Source organism: Natator depressus, chromosome 9 (assembly GCF_965152275.1).
Source record: "Natator depressus isolate rNatDep1 chromosome 9, rNatDep2.hap1, whole genome shotgun sequence".
Classification (NCBI taxonomy): Eukaryota; Metazoa; Chordata; order Testudines; family Cheloniidae; genus Natator; species Natator depressus.
Genome location: NC_134242.1, coordinates 47,812,362 through 47,832,016, shown reverse-complemented (window position 1 = coordinate 47,832,016; position 19,655 = coordinate 47,812,362). Strand labels below are relative to the sequence as shown.

Here is a 19,655-nt window from a genome sequence, read left to right as displayed (position 1 = left end):
TTTTTTCAAAAATGCACAGAGAACCAGATTCACAGTGTTAAGAGTCACAACAGCTGGTTTTCCATTCTTGTTTTCAAAAGTTCATACCTGTGCTATGGAGTAATCATATCTAGTGCACACGACAAAGTTTGATAAAGTTTAGTTTAAAAATTTAATTATTATTCTCATACATACCCTCTCCTATTTATCAAAATTCTTCTTGAATTGTGGGCCCCAGAACTGGACACAGCCTTCCAACAGGAGTAGTGGGGAAAACAACCTAACTAGTTTTAAGATAGATCTTGATAAGTTTATGATAAGATTATATGATTGTATTGCCAATGACATTAGGGGACTGGAATGGATGATGCAGGAGGTTCCTTCCAGTTCTATGTGTGGAACATTCTATGGGGTTCACCATGCCCACAGGCACTCACAGGGACAATTCTCCAATTAAGACGTTAAAATTCTGAACAGATGCCCATGCATAAACCTGGTAACTGCATCGCAAGTCCAGTATTCTAATTCTGTATTGGCAAAAGCTGCTCACTGGGCTCTCTCTGCTTACATCACTTGGGAAAGGACTCAGACCTTGGGTCTTACAAGGCAGTCTTTGCCCACAATTTTCCTCCTCCTGCTCTGTCAGGCTAATTTATGGACCTCTGTCAGGGTTCTGGTGTTTCAACAGTGTCCCCTTGAGGTGTTAATGGGGTTCTATCCTGACTCCAGGTCCAGTCACTCAAGTGGAAGCATTCTGAAGGGGACAGAGTCTCAACCCTCCAGCTGAATCTCTCTGGATGCTCACCCCTTCTGGGAACCCAACAAACAAAAAAAACTTAGGAGCAGGAAAATAAATGAAGGAAAAGGAATTTACAGTCAGTCCCAGTTGGGCCTCTAGCTTCTCTTCCTTCAGAGGGGCCTTGGATGGTGCGCAATCAAGTTCATAGTCTGCTGGGTGACCAGCATAAGGAATATGATTCAGTCCCCTTCAGCTTAGGGGACTTGGGGTTTTCTTTTAGGCAAGGGAACAGGCTCTACTTGCTGCCAGGCCTCTCCCTGTGAGCTGGAAAGCTCAGTGCTCTGCTCCCAGAGTTACCCTCTGTGAAGCTGAGCTTCCCCTCCTCTTTTGCTCCTCCTCCACTCTTGATAGGACTTACAGGTATGGAAGGGATGGGGCCACTCCAGCCCAGAGCAACAACTTAACTCCTTCCTGCCTGGAGCAGAGTTTACACACCTCATCGCAACCTCGGTGAGGGAGCGTACCAGAGTACACATGTGCAGCTCATTTACTGTCTGCCTCCACTGGCTGGGAGCCTGAGACACTCTGCTCCTCCCCCACATTCAGGCAGCATAGCAACCTTAATTTGGCTCTCTTGTACATCTGAATTATGATAGCGTTAAATCACATGATCACATACTTTTTGCTCCACAGGACCCCTGCCTTATTCAGTGCACAGGATGGACTGTAAAATGAGGCAGAGGGTTACAAGAAGAGGAAAGATGTTCTCTTACGTTTGAGACTGGGCTGGAAATCCGCAGAGATGGGTTCTAGCCTTGGCCCTGCCACAGGATCAGTAAATGACATTGTGCAAGACTGTTGCATAATGCATATGTCAAGGGGCTGAATTGAGGTTATACAGGTAACTTTAACACTGGCATTTCCTAACCTTTGAGTGCTCGACTTTGCAACTTTAATGTTCTTTCTACATATTGTTGTATGTAATTTGCTATAGGAAAGCATAAGACCCTTCCCCTTGACCAAAGAGAGATGGGAAAGTGGTTATACTTACAGATTTTAGGCGGGCTATTACTGAAGTACTACATAGCATTCCATGGTTGTGATACTTTGATAAAAATATGGATAACTTCAAGGTGTTTAGGCAAAAGAAACCAAATGTTGTAAATCAAATCTGGATTGTAAGTAAACAGACCAATGGCATGCCAAGACACCTATGATTCCACTCTCCTTTCAGAAGAGGTTACTCATCTTGTGCAGTAATTTGAGTTCTTCGAGGTGTCTCCCCCTGTGGGTGCTCCACTTCAGGTGGGCCTGTGCACTGTCCCTTTAGTCAGAATCTTTTGGTAGCGGTGTCCATTTGGCCCATGCATGTGCCCCACATATCCTTGTGCCTCAAGCTGAGGCTATATGGGGCTGAGCAGACTAACCACCCTCAGTTCCTTCTCCACCACAAAGACCCACAAGGGAGACTCCAAAGCAGAGAGAAAGTAGGGTGGGTAGTGGAGCACATGCAGGAACAAACATCTTGAAGAACCGCAGTTACTACACAAAGTGAGTAATCTCTCCTTCTTCTTCGAGCAATGTCTCTGTGAGTGCTCCTATTCAGGTGACTCCCATGCAGTACTCCCTGTGGCAAATTGCCGGTACGATTATGATGGGTCCCGCGCTTCCTCTTCTTGGGGGGGCGGGTTCAGGGCGCAGTTTCCTGCCCCTGAACTAGGGAATCTACTGTCCCACTAGTAACCCAGAGAAGGGTAGTGCAGAGGGAGGGACCCGGGCCTGCCCTCTACTCTGGGTCCCAGCCCAGGGGCCCTAGGGATAGTGGAAAACCACTTGAACTAGTGCTTCCTTCCCCTGGGCTACTTCCCTCTCCAGCTCTTCAGCTTGTGGTGCTTCCTGCCCTCTCTCTCTGCACAAGCCGGGTGTCTCTTTACCTACGGTCTTGGTCTTCTAGCCAGCCACGGCACTTCTCCAAACTGTTCTCTGCTCCAACTCCTTCAAACTGTTCTCTGCTCCAACTCTTTCCCCTGGCTGATTGAAGCAGGGGGGTTTTATCAGGTGACTAGCTTCAGATGCTCTAATTGGCTTCAGGTGCTTTTAATTAATCTATAGAAACCTTTCTTCCCTCTACAGGGAATAAGGCTTCTCCTTGTTCTGGGACTTACATATCTCTCCTATATCACTCTCCTGCTGCCTTCTGGCCATGCTGTATCACATCCCATTAAGGAGGTGGAAGTTCAGAACAGAGTCCAATACAGAAGAGAACTGCATTGCGTACAGCAGCATCTGATTTTGCCACGGGTACCAAAGCTTAATGATTAAAAAAAGATGAACAGAGGTACATCCGTAAGTAAGGCTTTGGATGTAGACTGTGCTCTTCTGGAATGTGTTATCACTATGGAAGGGGTGTGAACATGAATTCTGTTATAACAGATCTTAATAAAACTGGAGATCCATTTTGATAACCTCTGTTTCTAAAGTACTGAACCGTTGTTTCTGTCCACAATGGACACAAATAGTCTTGAAGATCTTCTAAATGGTTTGGTCCTATCAAGGTAGAATGCCAGTGCCCTTCTGACATCTAGGCTATGGAATATGGCTTCTTGAGTAGTCTGGTGGTTTGGGGAAAAAAACCCTGGGAGATGAATGGTTTAATATGAAATTCTGAAGACCCCTTAGATAAAATCTTGGATGTGCACATAATGACTCTTTCTCTCTGGTGAATACCATAAATAAGGGATCTGTCATGAAGGCTAAGTGAACCTTAATGGAATTCACAGAAAACCCCGATTTTTCAGTTCCAATAGGTAATCCAATACCCTGGGAAAAGGAGAGTGAGTAGCCAAAGTCTGACAACTGTTACACCAAAGATAATATCGTTTCCATTTCTGGGATGTAAGTATTTCTTGTAGATTCTTTTCTACTATTTAATAAAACATGTTGCACCTCTGACAAACAGGATATCTCTATTGCCAAGAACCATCAAGGAACCATGCTTGGCGCCTCAGAATCTGCAGGTGGGAGTGAAGTGTGCAACCAGCATCTTGGGTCAGTGGGTGAGGACTGATTGTAAGCCTCCAGGAAGGGCGAGAAATGAGTCTGATCAAATAGGGATCCAGACCTGTCTGGGCCACATTGGTGCAATCAATATGACTCTGGCTCGATCTTGTTTCATCTTGTTGAGAACCTTTAACAGTAACAGTGTCAGTGGATACACATAGAGAAGTCCTTTCATCCATGAGATGAAGAGCATGTTTTGTATCACATGGAGCACTACCTGATTGTGACATTCCCCAGGGTACAATCTGGGCTGTTTAACAGCTGTATCCTCTCAATTCTCCAACCTGGGGTACCTTTTACACTGCTTTGCTGTGAGAGCAACCTCTCCTGATCTGCCCACAGCCTCCAGCACGTAAATTATTCTCAGATACACTGTACGAGTGCTATGGCCAGTCACTCTTGAATTACACTGCAAGGCAACACTCAGTCCCAAACTTTCCCCAGAAATGTCTGTCTGGTACTCCACAGCCCACTCCTGGGCAATCCAAGCTCATATAAAGTCCGGCATTTTATGGATTTTCTCAAACATTTCAGTCCACGCACACTGGTTTAGACAAAACAATAAAACAAGTTTATTAGCTAGAGAAGGATAAATTTTAAGTGATTACAAGTAATGAGGCATAAAAGTTAGAATTGGTTACAAAGAAATAAAAGGTGAAACACAACTAACACCCAACTTAACAAGCTAAGTGAATTCAAAGCAAAACTCTCTCACCACGTGTTCTTGCAGTCTTACTGGCCGAATTCCTTTCTGCCAGGATCCCTCCCCAATCCAATGATGCTTCCTTTGTCCTTCACGTGTTATCGATGCCGTGAATAGAGTTGAAGGAAAAAATGATTTGGGCATCTGTTCTTCATTCTTTATACTTTTTCCTCTCCTTTGAGAACCATCTCCAGCTGGGGTTTAGGAGACAGAAAATCTGTGGGGTCAGGAACCTTCAGCTGTTTCTTTGTAAATTTCTTGCTCACATCCTTTTTCTTGCCAAAGAATGGCTGTTTAAACAGATGATAGACCATTTGATTTTGTTGACACGACTTGAGGTATCAGTTTGCCTTTTGTCTCCGAGGAACTGGTTTGTGGCTACTTTCCCAGATTTGGAATATGTCTTAACTGCATACAATATAATCTTATAACTTTACATACAATGTTGCCACACACATTTGACCAGGGCAATAATGATCAGCAAATCATGAGTTTTCAGATAACTTACAACGCATAGTTTGTACAAAATTTATCATAGTCTTGAAAAAGGGGTGGACGTTGGGATACGGACTGTCAGACTGATATGTTTTGCGTTGGCTGCCATGGCAAACAGAGTAACCTCCCGGCTGAGAATATCTTGTGAAGGACTCAGTAGTTCAGTTCCCATTTGTAATTTTGAAAGACATGTCTGCTGAGGTCATCTGCCATAGAGTTCTCAATACTTTGGGAGGCAAGAAGCTGAAATGAATATGTGGTTGGCTATGCACCAACTTCAGAATTTTATCACTTCAGCAGAGAGAGATGGGGAATGTGCACCTTCCTAACGGTTGACATAATACATGCATGCCATGTTGTCGGTCATTATCTTTACAGAATTTGATTTGATTAGCAGTAGAAAGTGTAAACAAGCATTTTTGACGGCTCTCAATTCCAAAAGATCAATGTACAGAAGCTGCTCTTGTAGTGTCCATTTTTCCTCAAATCTTGTGAGGTCCCAGATGTAACCCGCAATCCAAAAATGAAGCATCTGATATTATCAGTATGGTAGGGGAAATCTACAAGAATGGAACACCTGTGCAGGTTTTGGTTTGGTCCTTCCACCAGTTGAGTGAGTGAGGAACCCATTGAGGTACAGATATTAATCTGCCTAAACTGCATTTGTTTGGTTTGTAATACCCTGTAGATCTCGGAGGTGTAGTCTGGCATGCTGCACACTACAAAGACACAAGCTGACATGTGTCCTAGCAGCTGAAGACAATCTTTTATTACTTGAGGACCACCCAGAATCTTTTAGATGAGATTTGCTCATGCATGAAATCTGTTGGATGGTAGCTATGCTCTGCCTGTCAGTGCATCCAGGGAAACTCCTATGAAATCTAAACGCTGTAGAGGGGTCAAAAAGGATTATAAGGTTAATTTGAAGGCCCAAGCTGTGAAACAGGGAACAAGTGATCTTTACTGACGTCAGCGCTTCCTGACATGCTCTGTCCCTGATCAACCAATTGTCTATGTGTGGGAAAATGATTATACCCAAACGACGTAGGTAAACAGCAACTACTGCCAGAATGTTTGAAAATATCCTTGATGCTGAAGATAGAACAAAAGGGAGCACCTTGTATTTGTAGAGCTCATTGTTTATTAGAAAACAAAGAAATCTCTTGTAGTGAAGGGTAAATAGAGACATTAAAATGAGTCTTCTAGGTTGAGAGTTGCAAACCAATCTCTTACTTCTAACAAAGGAATTATTTCTGCAAGTGTCACCATCCTGAATTTTTGTTGCTTTACACATTTATTTAGAGACCTAAGGTCTAAAATTAGCCTTCACCCCCCTCCATTCTTTTTGGGAATCAGGAAGTACTTTGAATAGAATCCCCTATGTTGCATAGGAACTGGTTCTATAGTTTCTAAATGCAGAAGACAGGTCACCTCTTGCTCTAGCAACTGATCATGAGAGGAGTCCTTGAAGAGGGATGGGGATGGGGAATGGGTAGGAGGGATAGATTTGAAATGGATAGTGTAATCAGCTGTTATGGTTTCCAAAACACATTTGTTTGATGTTATATGTTCCCATGCATCCTGAAAATGGGAGAGGGGGCATCCAAAAGGAAGGAAGGGTGTAAGATGGTGCAGCTGTAAGACTTTGTCAGTTGGACGGTTGAGACTCTTGACCAAGCCATCAAAACTGTCACTTGGAGGACATGGATGGCTAAGATGATGTAGCTGTAGCCAAAGGCAGTTTCTTTTTTGTGTATCTTGGTCTCTTGGACAGAGGTTCAGAAGGTCTACGATACGTTGAATACGGATGGGCATGCTCTTTGTGTCATCTGAGACCTAATAAATATCCTTTTATTTACTGGAGTGTAAATCTCTAGGGGTTGCAGTTTAGCTCGAGTCCTTTAAAGTGTGGAGAGATATATCCATCAGGTCCCCAAAGAGCTTGGAACATCAAAAGTGAGGTTTTTGACAGTACTCTGCACCTCTCTTGTAAAGCCCAACATCCGTAGCCAAGATGCTCTTCTGAAGTTTGTAACATACGAGAGTTTATGGTGAGACTCCTGAATCTCCTCTAAGGGAATCTGCAGAATGTCAAGCAATCTGCTTCATCAGTGCATGAAACTGCCCAAAGTCACCCGCCATAGAAGGTGATGAAGACATGACAGCTTAATTAGGACATAAGTACGATATATTAGAAAGAGGAGTCACCTCCTCATCGACCCTTGCCTCTTGCTCCTTAAAGATCTCTCTGGCCTAGATGATGGTAAAGGGGGGAGAGGAGAATGAACTCTTCTCTGTTCCCTCCGGTAGTGCGAGGACCTCAATGTAAACTGTTGGTGATAGAACACCCACAGATCTTAGTAAGGCCACTGAGGAGGCCCAAATGGCATAGGTTGTGGCAGCCATCTGTGTTCCTGCCATGTGGGTGTCATTTAGGTCTATTCTCCTATAATCCGTCAGTGTAGGAGGGAAAACAATGTGTCCTAGAAACCTGCCCTGAAATTTGAGAGTCTGATGAGTTCTCTTCCACATACTCATAGCTGTTGAGCTTGCAGAGCAGATGAGGGCAATGTGGTGTTCTAGATGATAGAGGGATCGGTGACCGAGAGTGTCTTGACAACTGACTAATCCCCAGCACTTGTTAACAGAGGAGACTCTGGCTCAGAAAGTATTATCAGATCCTTAGGGTACGTAAACTCTTGAGATACTGATTGTATCAAAGATTGGGCTGAGTGGGAACCTATGGAGGATGGCTTCAGTACTGTTGCAGCTGGCACCAAGCACTTGTTATAGGATTCCCTCAGTACCATAGGTAGGTGAGCAGTCTTTGGTAGCGTTAATTTTCTTGTTATTTGTACTGAGTCTTGTTGAGGGATGGGGTTCGTCTTTTCAACCCGGAGCAGAGTTAAGTAAGGTTAACTGGCTGTAACTAGTATCTATGGATGAACACAGTTGATTTGCTAGGGGAATGGAAAGTCTGCATGCTCCTTTCTAAGTGAGCAATTTGTATCAATTCTGTGAGAAGACAGAAACAGTTTCTTTAAAAAAATCAAATGGAAATGGAAACCATGTGAAATAGGGAAATTCCTCTCTAACTCAATTATGGCAGATGGAAATCACCTTAGGAAACCTTTACTGTGCTTAAATTTTGTTGCAGTATTTGACGGAACTGTAAGATCTATTTCAACAACAGTCTACAGCGATAAGAACAGCCATACTGGGTCAGACCAAAGGTCCATCTGGCCCAGAATCCTGTATTCTCACAGTGGCCAATGCCAGGTGCCCCAGAGGGAATGAACACAACAGGTAACCATCAAGTGATCCTTTCCCTGTCACTCATTCCCAGCTTCTGGCAAACAGAGGCTAGGGACACCATCCCTGCCCATCCTGGCCAATAGCCATTGATGGACCTATCCTCCATGAATTTATCTAGTTCTTTTACCTGTTATAGTTTTGGCCTTCACAACATCCTCTGGCAAAGAGTTCCACAGGTTGACTGTACTTTGTATGAAGAAATACTTCCTTTAGTATGTTTTAAACCTGCTGCCTATTAATTTCATTTGGTGACCCCTAGTTGAATCTTATTCTGTGAAGCTGAGGAATATTGACATAATTAACATTTATGAACCCTTTGTCATATTTGCTATACTGCTGCAAACCGATTTGACAATACTTACCTAAGTCAAGCAGTTAATAATTTTGTCTGGGTTATTTTTAAATCAGAGAATAAAGAATTATTTTTCTATGATTTTAATAAAATGTATTGTCTGTCATTTTTCAACAAAAGCATTAAAAAAAATGAGATGCCTTGTCTAAAAATCTGAAGAAAGTGATTTTTCTCAAGATATAATTTTACAACTACCTAATTACTTAGGAATGCAAAAGAACTTTAAAAAATTCAAACATATTCAGATTTATCATTTCCATTACTTTTCTCCAAAAAAAATTCAAGTCAGAACACAATTAGATGGTTACAAAAGTCCCATAAAATTTTTTGTCAATTGTAACAATCTGTCACTATGGTTCTACAGTACATCAATATAATATCATAGACTCATTGAGTATAAGGCCAGAAGGGACCACCACGTCATCCAGTCTGACCTCCTATATGTCACAGGCACCAACATCACCCAACCATCCACACACTGAACCCGACAGACAAAAGTATTACAATATATCTAATACCTATAACATAAACATTTCACAGTAATACAAAGGTCTGAACCATCTATTTCAATAAAACTCACTCTCTTGCCAGTCCCCCTGCCCACTGGCGGATGTGCTTCAGCAGCTTGTCGAATTGTACACACCATCAACTCAATCAGAGCACTCTCTTGTCGGTCAGACATTGCTGTGGAGAAAGAAAAGGAAAGTAGATTTGATCATCTGTATTAAGGTAATCATGTACATGGTGATTTTATTGAATGCGTGCATAAAATGTAGAAAACTAGTCAATGGTAAAACTTTCAAGAGTACATAAGTGATTTAGAAGCCATAATCCCATTTTCAAAAAGTGATCTAGGGCCTGGTTTTCAAAGGCATTTAGGATCCTAAAGATGCAGAGAGATGCCTAATGAGATTTTTAACAAGCACCCATTGATTTAATTAGGAGTTAGGTGCCTAGGTGCTTGTGAAATTCTAATTAGGCACCTAAATACCTTTGAACATCTGGACCTAAGGTCAATGTTGAAAATGGGACTTAGGTACTTCTGCAAATTCTACCCTGAGGCTAAATGTTAGTTTAGAATACAATCTATTCAGTACCATTATATAAGCTTTTCAAAATAATCTATTTCACCATTATTAGAAATTCCTGGTTTAACAGATTTGAAGGCCAGAAGGGACCATTATGATCCTTTACTCTGAACTCCTCCAGAACATAGGCTACAGAGTTCTATCCAGTGATTCCTCTATTAAGCCCATACATTCTGGTTGAGCTAGAAATCTTTTAAAGAAGCAACTGGCTTTGATTAAAATAATTCAAGTGATGGAGAATCCATCACACTCCCTTAATTGATTGTTCCAGTAGTTAATTAAACTCACTGTAAAATTCATAAATTATTTCCAGTTGGACTTTATCTAACTTCACCATCCACCCATTGTACCCTGATTTGTGTTTTTCTGCAAGATTAGAAGACCCTCTACCATCAGAGATCTTCTCCTCATGTAGGCACTTATAGATTGTAATCAAGTCACCCCTTAACTGTCTCTTTTACAAGCAAAATAGATTGAGATCCTTAAGTCTCTCACCCTATGGCAGGTTTTCCAGCCTTCAAATAATTTTTGTGGCCCTTTTCTGAATCCTCTCCAATTTTTCAACATCCTTTTAAAAAGTGTGGATGCTAGAAATCATGAGTCCCACATACATAAAATCATCTTCCTACTCCTGCTTGAAATTTCTGTTTATATGTCCAAGGATTGCATTAGCCTCCTTAACCACAGCATTGCTCTGAGAGCTCAGGTTCACTTCATTAGCCACTATCACCACTAAGTCCTTTTCAGAGTCACCGTTTTTTCAGGATATTGTTCCCTACCTTGTAAGTATGGCCTGCATTCTTTGTTCCTACATACATATGGCCTTGCATTCGGTTGTATTGAAATGACTGTTGTTTAATTGTGCCCAGCTTATCAATTTACCCAGATTACTCTGTAACAATGACCTGTCCTCCTCATATTCATCCCCTGACCAATTTTTGTCATTTGCAAACTTTAGCAAGAATCATTTAATACTTTCTTCCTGATCATTGATAAAAATATTAAATAGCACTAGGCCAATGACTAATCCTTGTGCGAACCCACTAGAAACACACACATTCAATAACAATTCACCACTAACAATTACATTTTATGATCTATCAGTTAGCCAGCCTCTAATCAATTTAATATGTACTACACTAATTTTGCATAATGCTAGTTTTTTAAAATTAGCATGTCTTGCAGTACTAAGTGAAATTGCTTACAAGTACAACATAGTCCAACACCTTTACCAAGAAAGCTTGCAGTCTCATCAAACAGTGATATCAAGTTTGTTTAACAAGATCCATTTTCAATAAAATTAATACCATTCAACATGGATTTATGATCATCTGTTCCTTCCTTCCTGGATGAAATTTAGAGCAGCTGTACCATATTTCTGTGATCAATGTCAGGGTAACAGACCTGTTCATCACCTTTACTCTTTTAAATAACAACACGGTAGCCTTTGAAATACTAAAGCCATTGGAGCTCTGCACCGGAACAGGTGTCTGCCTGGATGGGGCCTTTGTGTAGTCTAGTGATAACAGCAGTGTACTCAGAGCAACAACTCCCAACTTCTATTCCTGACTTTGCCATTGAATTGGGTAACTTTAGGCAAGTCGCTTAACTTTACTGCGCCTTGGTTTATCCCTTTTAGAAAAAGCTATTACAACAGTGATCAATATTATTATTTATTTCAAATTTATAATAATGCAGTCATCAATGTGTTTTTTTTCTTTTAGTTTTTATGTATTTTACATTAAAATGATGATGATGTTTGTAAATACTGAGTGGGATTTTAAAAAGGCACCTAAATGACTTAAGAATTGGGAGGGTGGGACACAGGGCGAGTCTGCCTAAGTCATTTAAGCACTTCTACATTTCTTGCTCATCATGTTTACCAGGATTAGATTTTAAGAGCTTGGATTTTATAAATAATGTGATAGATAACTATACCTAAAAATCATAACTGACTTTTGAAACAAAATTTTTTGGTTTTGGAATTTCCCAAGTTTATATAATGTTTTATATTTTGGTTTCTTCAGATAAATGAAGGTAGTTTAAAAATATAAACAACTTAAATTAAAAATGTAAATGGTGAAGCTAACAATGATTCCTGCTAAGCACTTACTTTTTCAGTGCGCATCTGACAAGATATTCTTGTTCTTTCCTCACATATGTCACTTAGATATGAAAGTGTGAACAGCAAAGTCTATTTTCACCTACTCTCTAAATAGCCATAGCAAATTAAGCATCAAATCCAAAACTAGAAGCCAGGTCTCCTGCTTCCAAAGTCTTTGATAAACCCACCAGGCCACAGCATTGTAGTTAGCCTATTAAATTATGTCACTGAAAATATTGGGCCGCATTCTCTACTGCTTTGCATATTTCACCCACCTTTTATTCATTTTAAACAGATGTAAATGTCCACAAAAGGTGCATGGCAGTGAAAAATTAGGTTGAAAGGGAGTGAATTACTCTACACCAAATTACTCCATTGATTTTTATGCCCGTATTTTGGACTCACCTAGTGCTTCTTCACCTGCAGCCATCAAATCAATTTACAAATGAGGTTATGAATTATTACATACATTTTACTAACCAAGGGCAGAGCTTTGAACAAATTTCTAAGAGTCATTGTGCTCTAGTGTATAAACTCTATGGATCTTGCCACCTCAATGACCAGGGTGTCTTGTGCCAGATTTGCCACAAATTTACTAATTATAATCTCTGGCAAGTCATTAGCTCTGTTCCTCAGCTACCCCACCTGGAAAACTGACCCTGCATATTTCCACCAAGCCATGTGGATATTTTGATGGGGAATGTACAAGGATGAACAATTTTACTTGATGTAGGATTTTCCCTTCACTTTTGAAAAGCAGCCTCAGCAAGTCTGGAGGTTAATGATATTCTCCGCTACCCTTTTTTCTCCATCATTTTCACTGGCAGAAAATAATGTCTATTTTCTGGCAATTTCTTAAACATTTTGTAGACTTAAGATCAGTATGGACCACTGTGATTCTGACCCAGGGTGTGGTCAGCCATTTTACTGGAAGGAAGTGTAGTAAGAATGTTACCTTGAACCAAGATTGAAGTCATTAGAAAGCATTTTTCACTTTTATTTGCTTGTAACCATTTTTGACTTTCTCCCTTACACTTGAATTCACTTACAATCTTATCTCTTTTTGCCAACAAACATGTTACATTTAATCTAAACCAAGCCAGTGTTTGTTTGAACTGAAGTGATTGTTGCTTTAACTGGAGTTAACAAACTGCTGTGTTTTTGTCTCTTTAATGGGGTAACTTTTACTTCCCTAAAAGTTCCAGTAGAAGGCTGGACATTTCAGGGCAGATGGTTTTGGGGAAATCTGGATTGGGGTGTGTGTTGGGGGTCACTCGGCTAGTAGTAACCAAGGCTGACGGAGTTCAGTGTCTGGCTATGATGTAACAAGCAGGCTGCTGAAGTCAGAGATGCTGAACCAGGGATGCTTAAAACAAAGATACTTAGTGCATGCTTGTATGGTGACTGGGAATGTCCAGACAGGGATCTCCATAATCAGTGCATTTTAGGGCACTCAGGATTACAGGACAAGAAGTGACACAATCTCTCACTGGTCTGGATTGCACCTCTTAATGTTACATAGGCTGCCCCTACAGGTATGCATTGGTAAATACACACGGGGCTGAGGATAGGCCAAAGGGGAGTAATGTGTATTGATAATGCTGACCTGCCAGTACAAATCTCAGAAAATTTCTGTGGGATGGGAAAAATCACCACATGGAAATAGGCATCCTGAAGATGGAGGACAGAAAACCAGTTGTTTTAATCTAATATGGAGATAATTATAGCAAGGTTACCATACATAATCCCATATACTTGAAGTACTTGTTGAGACCTTGGAGGTTAGAATAGATTTCACCCCTCCCTTGGACTTGCAGATCAGGAAATAATGTAAGTAAAATCCCTTTCCTCGATGCTGAAGGGAAACTTCTTCTATAACTCCTAAAGCAAGCAGAGTCTGAATCTGCTGAAGAAGCAGAGACTCATGACAGGGTTCCCTGAAAAGGGATGAGGCAGGAGGTGAAAAAAGGTGGATGGACAGGAATTGGATGGCATATCCCTATCCCACAATGCTTAATATCCATTTGTACATAGTTACTGTTTCCCAAGACCTGTAGAAGCAGGATAGCCTGTTCCCAAATGGATGGGATATAATCAGGAAGTTGGCAAGCAGTATGCTGCCCTCGAAAGGAGAATCAAATTGGCTGCTTGCCCAAGGTGCAGAAGAAACCACCACAGCTGAACACTCCTGAATTAACAAAGAGGTAAAGCAAGTCTGATGCTTCCTGATAAGCCTGTGGGGTCAATATGGTTGATACTGAGACTGATGTTTTTTGGTACGGAACTTGAGGGATGACCTGCAAATGGTACTAGAGTTGACTGTGTGCTGCTGAATTGATCTTGTCTCAATACAAGAAAGCAGGCAGACAGCCCTGCTCTATCCTGTATACCCAAGCAATCCTGATTATGGCCTGCACTTTTCTTAGAAGAGGAGGAATCTCTCCATGTTTTGGAATGGCTCAGGTCAGTCTTGTAAGTCCTCTTCCTCAAAGGACCAGAGGAAGAATGATCTCTTCTCCTCAGAGAAGAGTCAGAGTATGGCTGGGCAACAGCAGTCTGTGTTGCCCTGGATTTGAGGGGTGTGTAGACCCCAGAATGTGATCAAGCCAATTTCAACCATATTATGTGCATTCAGCCACCATGAATTAATGAAATAGAACACCACATAGTTAAGGGTTAATTTGAAGTGGGCTTTTAGATACAAGATCATATCTAGCTGGCAGTTTCTGCTAATCAGAATGGGGGCAGGGGACAGACAAGTAAACAACGGAGACCGAAAATCTTGGTGGTTGGAAAATGTTGAATCTAGACGCCTCTGATATTAAAAGTTTATTGAAAGCAGGAAAACTGATAATTTAGTAGGGGTCATTATGACCTATGTGTTTTGTAGAAGTTAGTTATAAAAGTCTAGATAATAGAGTGTACTTTGGATCAGTCCTCTGAAGCCATCTTGAGAGACATTTTTCCTGACACCCTTTCTCCCCAGCAAGTGAGTAACTCGCCACTGCGATCCTGCTGTTAATTACTCAATACCATTCCAGATGTTAGGTAAATATGTGGGATGTTTTAAACCTATTGCTTATGTCTGTGTGTGCTTAAATCTAATAAACTGCCATGTTAGATAAGAGCATGCTTACTTGTATTTAACCTTGATCAGACAGAATTGCTGGGTTCCTATTGATTTATTCCTGACACTGCCTGGAGTGAAATAGTTAAGTTGCCCCTGCTGTGGGTTCTGAAAACCCCGGGTAACACCTATGCCAGCTCTGAGGTTCTCTGAGGGACTAGGTGATCTGTGGAGGCTCCCAGCATCAAAACGGGCCTCTTGGTTTGCTCCATAAGGTGCTGCTTCTGGTGTATGTCTCTGGCTATGTGCATTCTCTTTTTGAACAACTTACAAATGGAACACTTTTCCTTTATGTTTGCCCTTCTCTGAGACACAGTAAACAGCGAGTGTGAGGATCACTATTAGGGATAGTTACCCCACATTATGGACTGTGTTTGAAATCTGGCGATGGCATTGCACTGGGCTAAATACTATTTAACTAAATAATTAACATAACTAATTACTAAGTGTACTACTACTACTAACTGTAATTAAATAACTATGGACACACATTCACAGAAAAATCACTGACACCAAAGCCTAACGTAACATACCCCACTGAAAGTTCTGACTCAAGCCACAGCCATGAGGAGGAACAGAGGGGCATTGGGACAATGCTACCCTTAAATAAACTCGGGAGGGGCCATGAAGAGCCAGAGAGTGCATGGACTACCCTGATGGGAACTGCTAAGCAAAGTTCTCCAGCTTCAGCTTGCTGGGCCAGCACACACCCGAGAGGAATACAAGTCTGCAACCATTCAAAGAACAATTGAAAAATATCTACTGTGTGTGTTCAGTGAGTTATTTATGTTTGAATAATCATGTAATCAAACTAAATCCAACTTTCTTTAAATGAGGCCATGCACTGCTCCTCAGCTGCAAGAAAGATCCAAAAATGGGGATGGGGGAATACATATTTTCCTTTTACCTCTCATTCAAAAACACTTGAACTGTTTACATTCAAATTTTCCTGAATAATTCACCTTGAGGCAGTGGCCAAGCATGGAAAATTTCATTCCCAAGGTTGAGAGTTTCAAAAAGTAATGAGCCTCAACTATAATACCCACCATAATTCCCTAATCACAGCAATGATTTACAAAGAAACGTTAAAGAACTTGAATTTGGGCCAAAATCTCTACAACAATCCTGTTCCTTTGCACTACCTGATTGGTGCTATGGAGCTGGAATCTCCTTGTAGGAGACCAGTTGTGAATTGGCCCAGCAGAGAGGATCTCTCATCTGGCATAAAGCTCATAGAATCAGCTTCTGCAGCAACTGTTCTCTCCACCCTGGCACTGGGATGCACAGGCACAGAGAGAGTCAGAAAGGAGTGGAGCACAGCTCTATTGCATCAATTCTCAGCTGGCATAAGATACATCTGGCCCTTGGCTTGCACTGGGGCAGGTCCACAAATGGTCCACAAAATCAGGGAGCATACTCCTTGATGGCCTCTCCTGAGTGTTCATCACAGGAGAGAAACTGAACTTAGCAACGACTCTTAGTTGTTAACCAAAGAGCAATGAGTTAACGTTCATTAATAGATTGTTCAGATAGTAGATTTCCTAATTACAATGTCAGAAAAATCAATAGAGGAATTCAATATGAGATACAGAAGAACTGTATTTGGAAAGTATTGTCTTTCAGGCTTGATAAGTCTATTGTTAACATATATTCCCATGATGGTATGCACAAACACAGGCATCTATTTTTATTTCATTCATTACACTAGATTCAGCAAAGGAATTCAGCAGCAAGATTCCATTTCCCCCTCTTTTCTCAACATTTGAATAGTTCTAGATTTAGTTTTTACATCTGAATAAACTGGCACTTTTGCAGACATAGTTGTTTTTAGCAATAAACTTGTTGTTGATAAAGCAATGTTTTATATAAACCCTTAAATTCAATAATTATCACTTGAAGTATTGGCTCTATTCAAAGCCATATTATTATTATAATTACCCAGTTTAAAGTGCCCAATAACATGCTAGTCACATCATTGTTCAGATAAGAAAAGAAGGTGCTGGCCTCTAACTGTAGACAATGTCAGAATAAGGAGGCAAGAAAACAGCAAGATGAAAACTAGTGAGCAATTAGTAATGCCATTGTTTCAATTAAATAGGAAACAAAAAAAAAAGTGTCCCTTTGATCACTGTGTCTTGAGGACGAATTAAGGCAGTTCCCATTTAATGTGCTGCCTTCTACTTGAAAATCTGCATTAACCCCTCCCAAAAATCAGATTAATTAAAATATAATATTTCCATTTTGCATATCACTTCTAAATGTAGGATTGGAATCAGACATTCATATCATCCAAAGATTAACAGCATTTTTATTAAGAAGAATTAACCATGTTTTATTACATCAATTTAATGTATTTAACAAAGTGACACAAATACCTTCTTCTCCTTGAACTGGTTCTTCCAATAGCAATTCTGTCATGCACTCCCAGTCCTTCAGCAGTTCTTGAGAGCTCTCCCACAAACTATCCACTAAGTAAGCTGCATGTTCATGCAACTAGAAATAACAAATCAAATGTCAATAAAGCTTTCTGGTTCAAACAGGGCTTCATCAACTATTATAATGGTTTGAGTGAGGACAGTGTTCTTATATCACTAAGAAGAAAAACTAAATTTGAAACTAATTTTGGAAGGTCCACTTTCCAACAAAAAGCCATGTAACTGCATAACCATGGTGAAACTTTTATTTTATGGAAAGGGTGAGTGGAGTATGAGAAAGAAATGAGGGCTCTTTTCTTATATGACACTTTACTTGCAGGTGTCTTCCAGGTCACAGCTTGTATCATGACATGAGAAGAATCATAGAATCATATGGTTAAAAGGGACTGCAAGGGTCATCTAGTCTAACCCCCAATCCCACCAGAATGCTTGTCACACTTTTCAGTAGAGTTAAGGTGTCATAATAGTGGACAGTGGGGGATGGGGGGAGAAGAAGAGACACATTCTATCGAGGTGTTTATTTTTCTTTTATTAACAGTATGTAATAGGCATAGGGAATTTCATGTTAGTTTTAATATAGTATACATCTTAAGCATCACAATATCTACTGTAATAATGAAAAATTACACAATAGTGTTCTTTCAACATAACACTTTACAACTAGACTGCTAAAAGTTTGAAACTAATGATTACTGTTTAATAACATAGCTCAACAACAGCAACTGGATCGGATACATTTATCTAAGAAATGTTAAAAATTTTAGGAGGAAAGGCATTATTTATGGACAAGAAATTATTATAAAGATTTTTCACTTTATGTGCAGACCTATCCACTTTTCAGCATACACACGGAACAGGAACCAAATACCTATTGAGTGTAGCTCTGAGATCTGGATACATAATGGACAATACTTTCAAAACTGCTCAGCATTGGCCTAACTCGGGTCTCATTAAAAGTAATGGTAAAACTCTCATTTACCTAAATGGGTGCAGAATTAAGCCAATGTTGAGTGTTTCTGAAAATCCCATCAGAAGTTTCTTTATAATAACACCATTCAGTTAAACTGAGAAAAATCATTCTGGAAAGAATAGCCATTCACTTCCACTGACTTGTAAGAAAATCATGAGCTACCATCAACAAGTAAAACCACAGCATCCTGATTTGACTAATTACCAAGTATGGTGCTGACCCCCAAAGAAAGAAACCTTGGGTGTTAGAGACTGATGTAAGTGCCAGCTTTCATAAACTTCTGTACTGATGGGCTGTTCTAAGAGGAACTGAAATGGGATATAAAAGCTCTTTGATGCTTGTCATGGTCACAGGGCTACCTGTACCTCTGCCCCCACCCCCCCGCCCTCCCGAGTGCACCTCCATAGGTGTTCAGACCTTGTGCCTTTACCTCTCCTGGAGTGGAATCCCTGTACTCTCCCACTCTAAAACTGGGTCCTGGGCTACAGTATCCTATGGACAGGTATGACTGGGTTTGGGTATCTTTGGTTCTTTCCTTGGGGAGTTTGCAACCAGTGGTAAACACAAGCAATCGGACAGCCCTTTCAAATCAAAGTACTGTTTAATTTCAACAGTAGGCACAAAGCATAATGTAAGAGAAAAGGGGTTAAAAACAATAAAAAGGCTACATGGATGTCTATCTTATCTAAAGAGACAAGGTAGGTGAGGTAATATCTTTTATTGGACCAACTTCTGTTGGTGGAAGGTACAAGCTTTTGAGCTATACAGAACTCTTATTCTGGTCTGGGGAAGGAAGAAGACCTCTGTGTAGCCTGACAGCTTATATATTCCACCAACAGAAGCTGGTCCAAAATATTACCTCACCCATCTTGTTTCTCTCAGATCCTGGGACCAACATAGCTACAACCAACACCACAAACAGATATCTTATCTAAAGTTTACCATCTCCCTGGAAAGCCTAATTTGTTCAGACTCCCAAGGATGGTCTCTGTGTGTGCCTGTTCCCCCTGAACAGCTCCCTGATAATTACCTCACCTCTAAGGGGGGAGGGATAGCTTAGTGGTTTGAGCATTGGCCTGCTAAACCCAGAGTTGTGAGTTCAATCCTTGAAGGGGCCATTTAGGGATCTGGAGCAAAAATTGGGGATTGATCCTGCTTTGAGCAGGGGGTTGGACTAGATGACCTCCTGAGGTTCCTTCCAACCCTGATATTCTATGATTGATTCTAATCTGAGAGTCTTTGTGTCTTATTGATCTTTTGGCTCCCAGCCAGAGCAAACAAACAGTGT

At 40.7% G+C, this 19,655-nt stretch overlaps 1 protein-coding gene across 6 annotated transcripts in view; it reads right to left on the bottom strand.

Moving 5' to 3' along the window:
- Positions 1–19,655, bottom strand: part of STAG1 (STAG1 cohesin complex component) — a 363,241-nt gene that overhangs the window by 126,361 nt on the left and 217,225 nt on the right. For all 6 annotated transcript variants that reach the window (XM_074964074.1, XM_074964070.1, XM_074964075.1 and 3 more), the window contains 2 exons: positions 17,338–17,455; positions 9,224–9,327 (listed from right to left, as the gene is read on the bottom strand). In XM_074964074.1, coding sequence (XP_074820175.1) covers positions 9,224–9,327; positions 17,338–17,455 — 222 coding nt within the window. The remainder of the gene's footprint in view (positions 1–9,223; positions 9,328–17,337; positions 17,456–19,655) is intronic.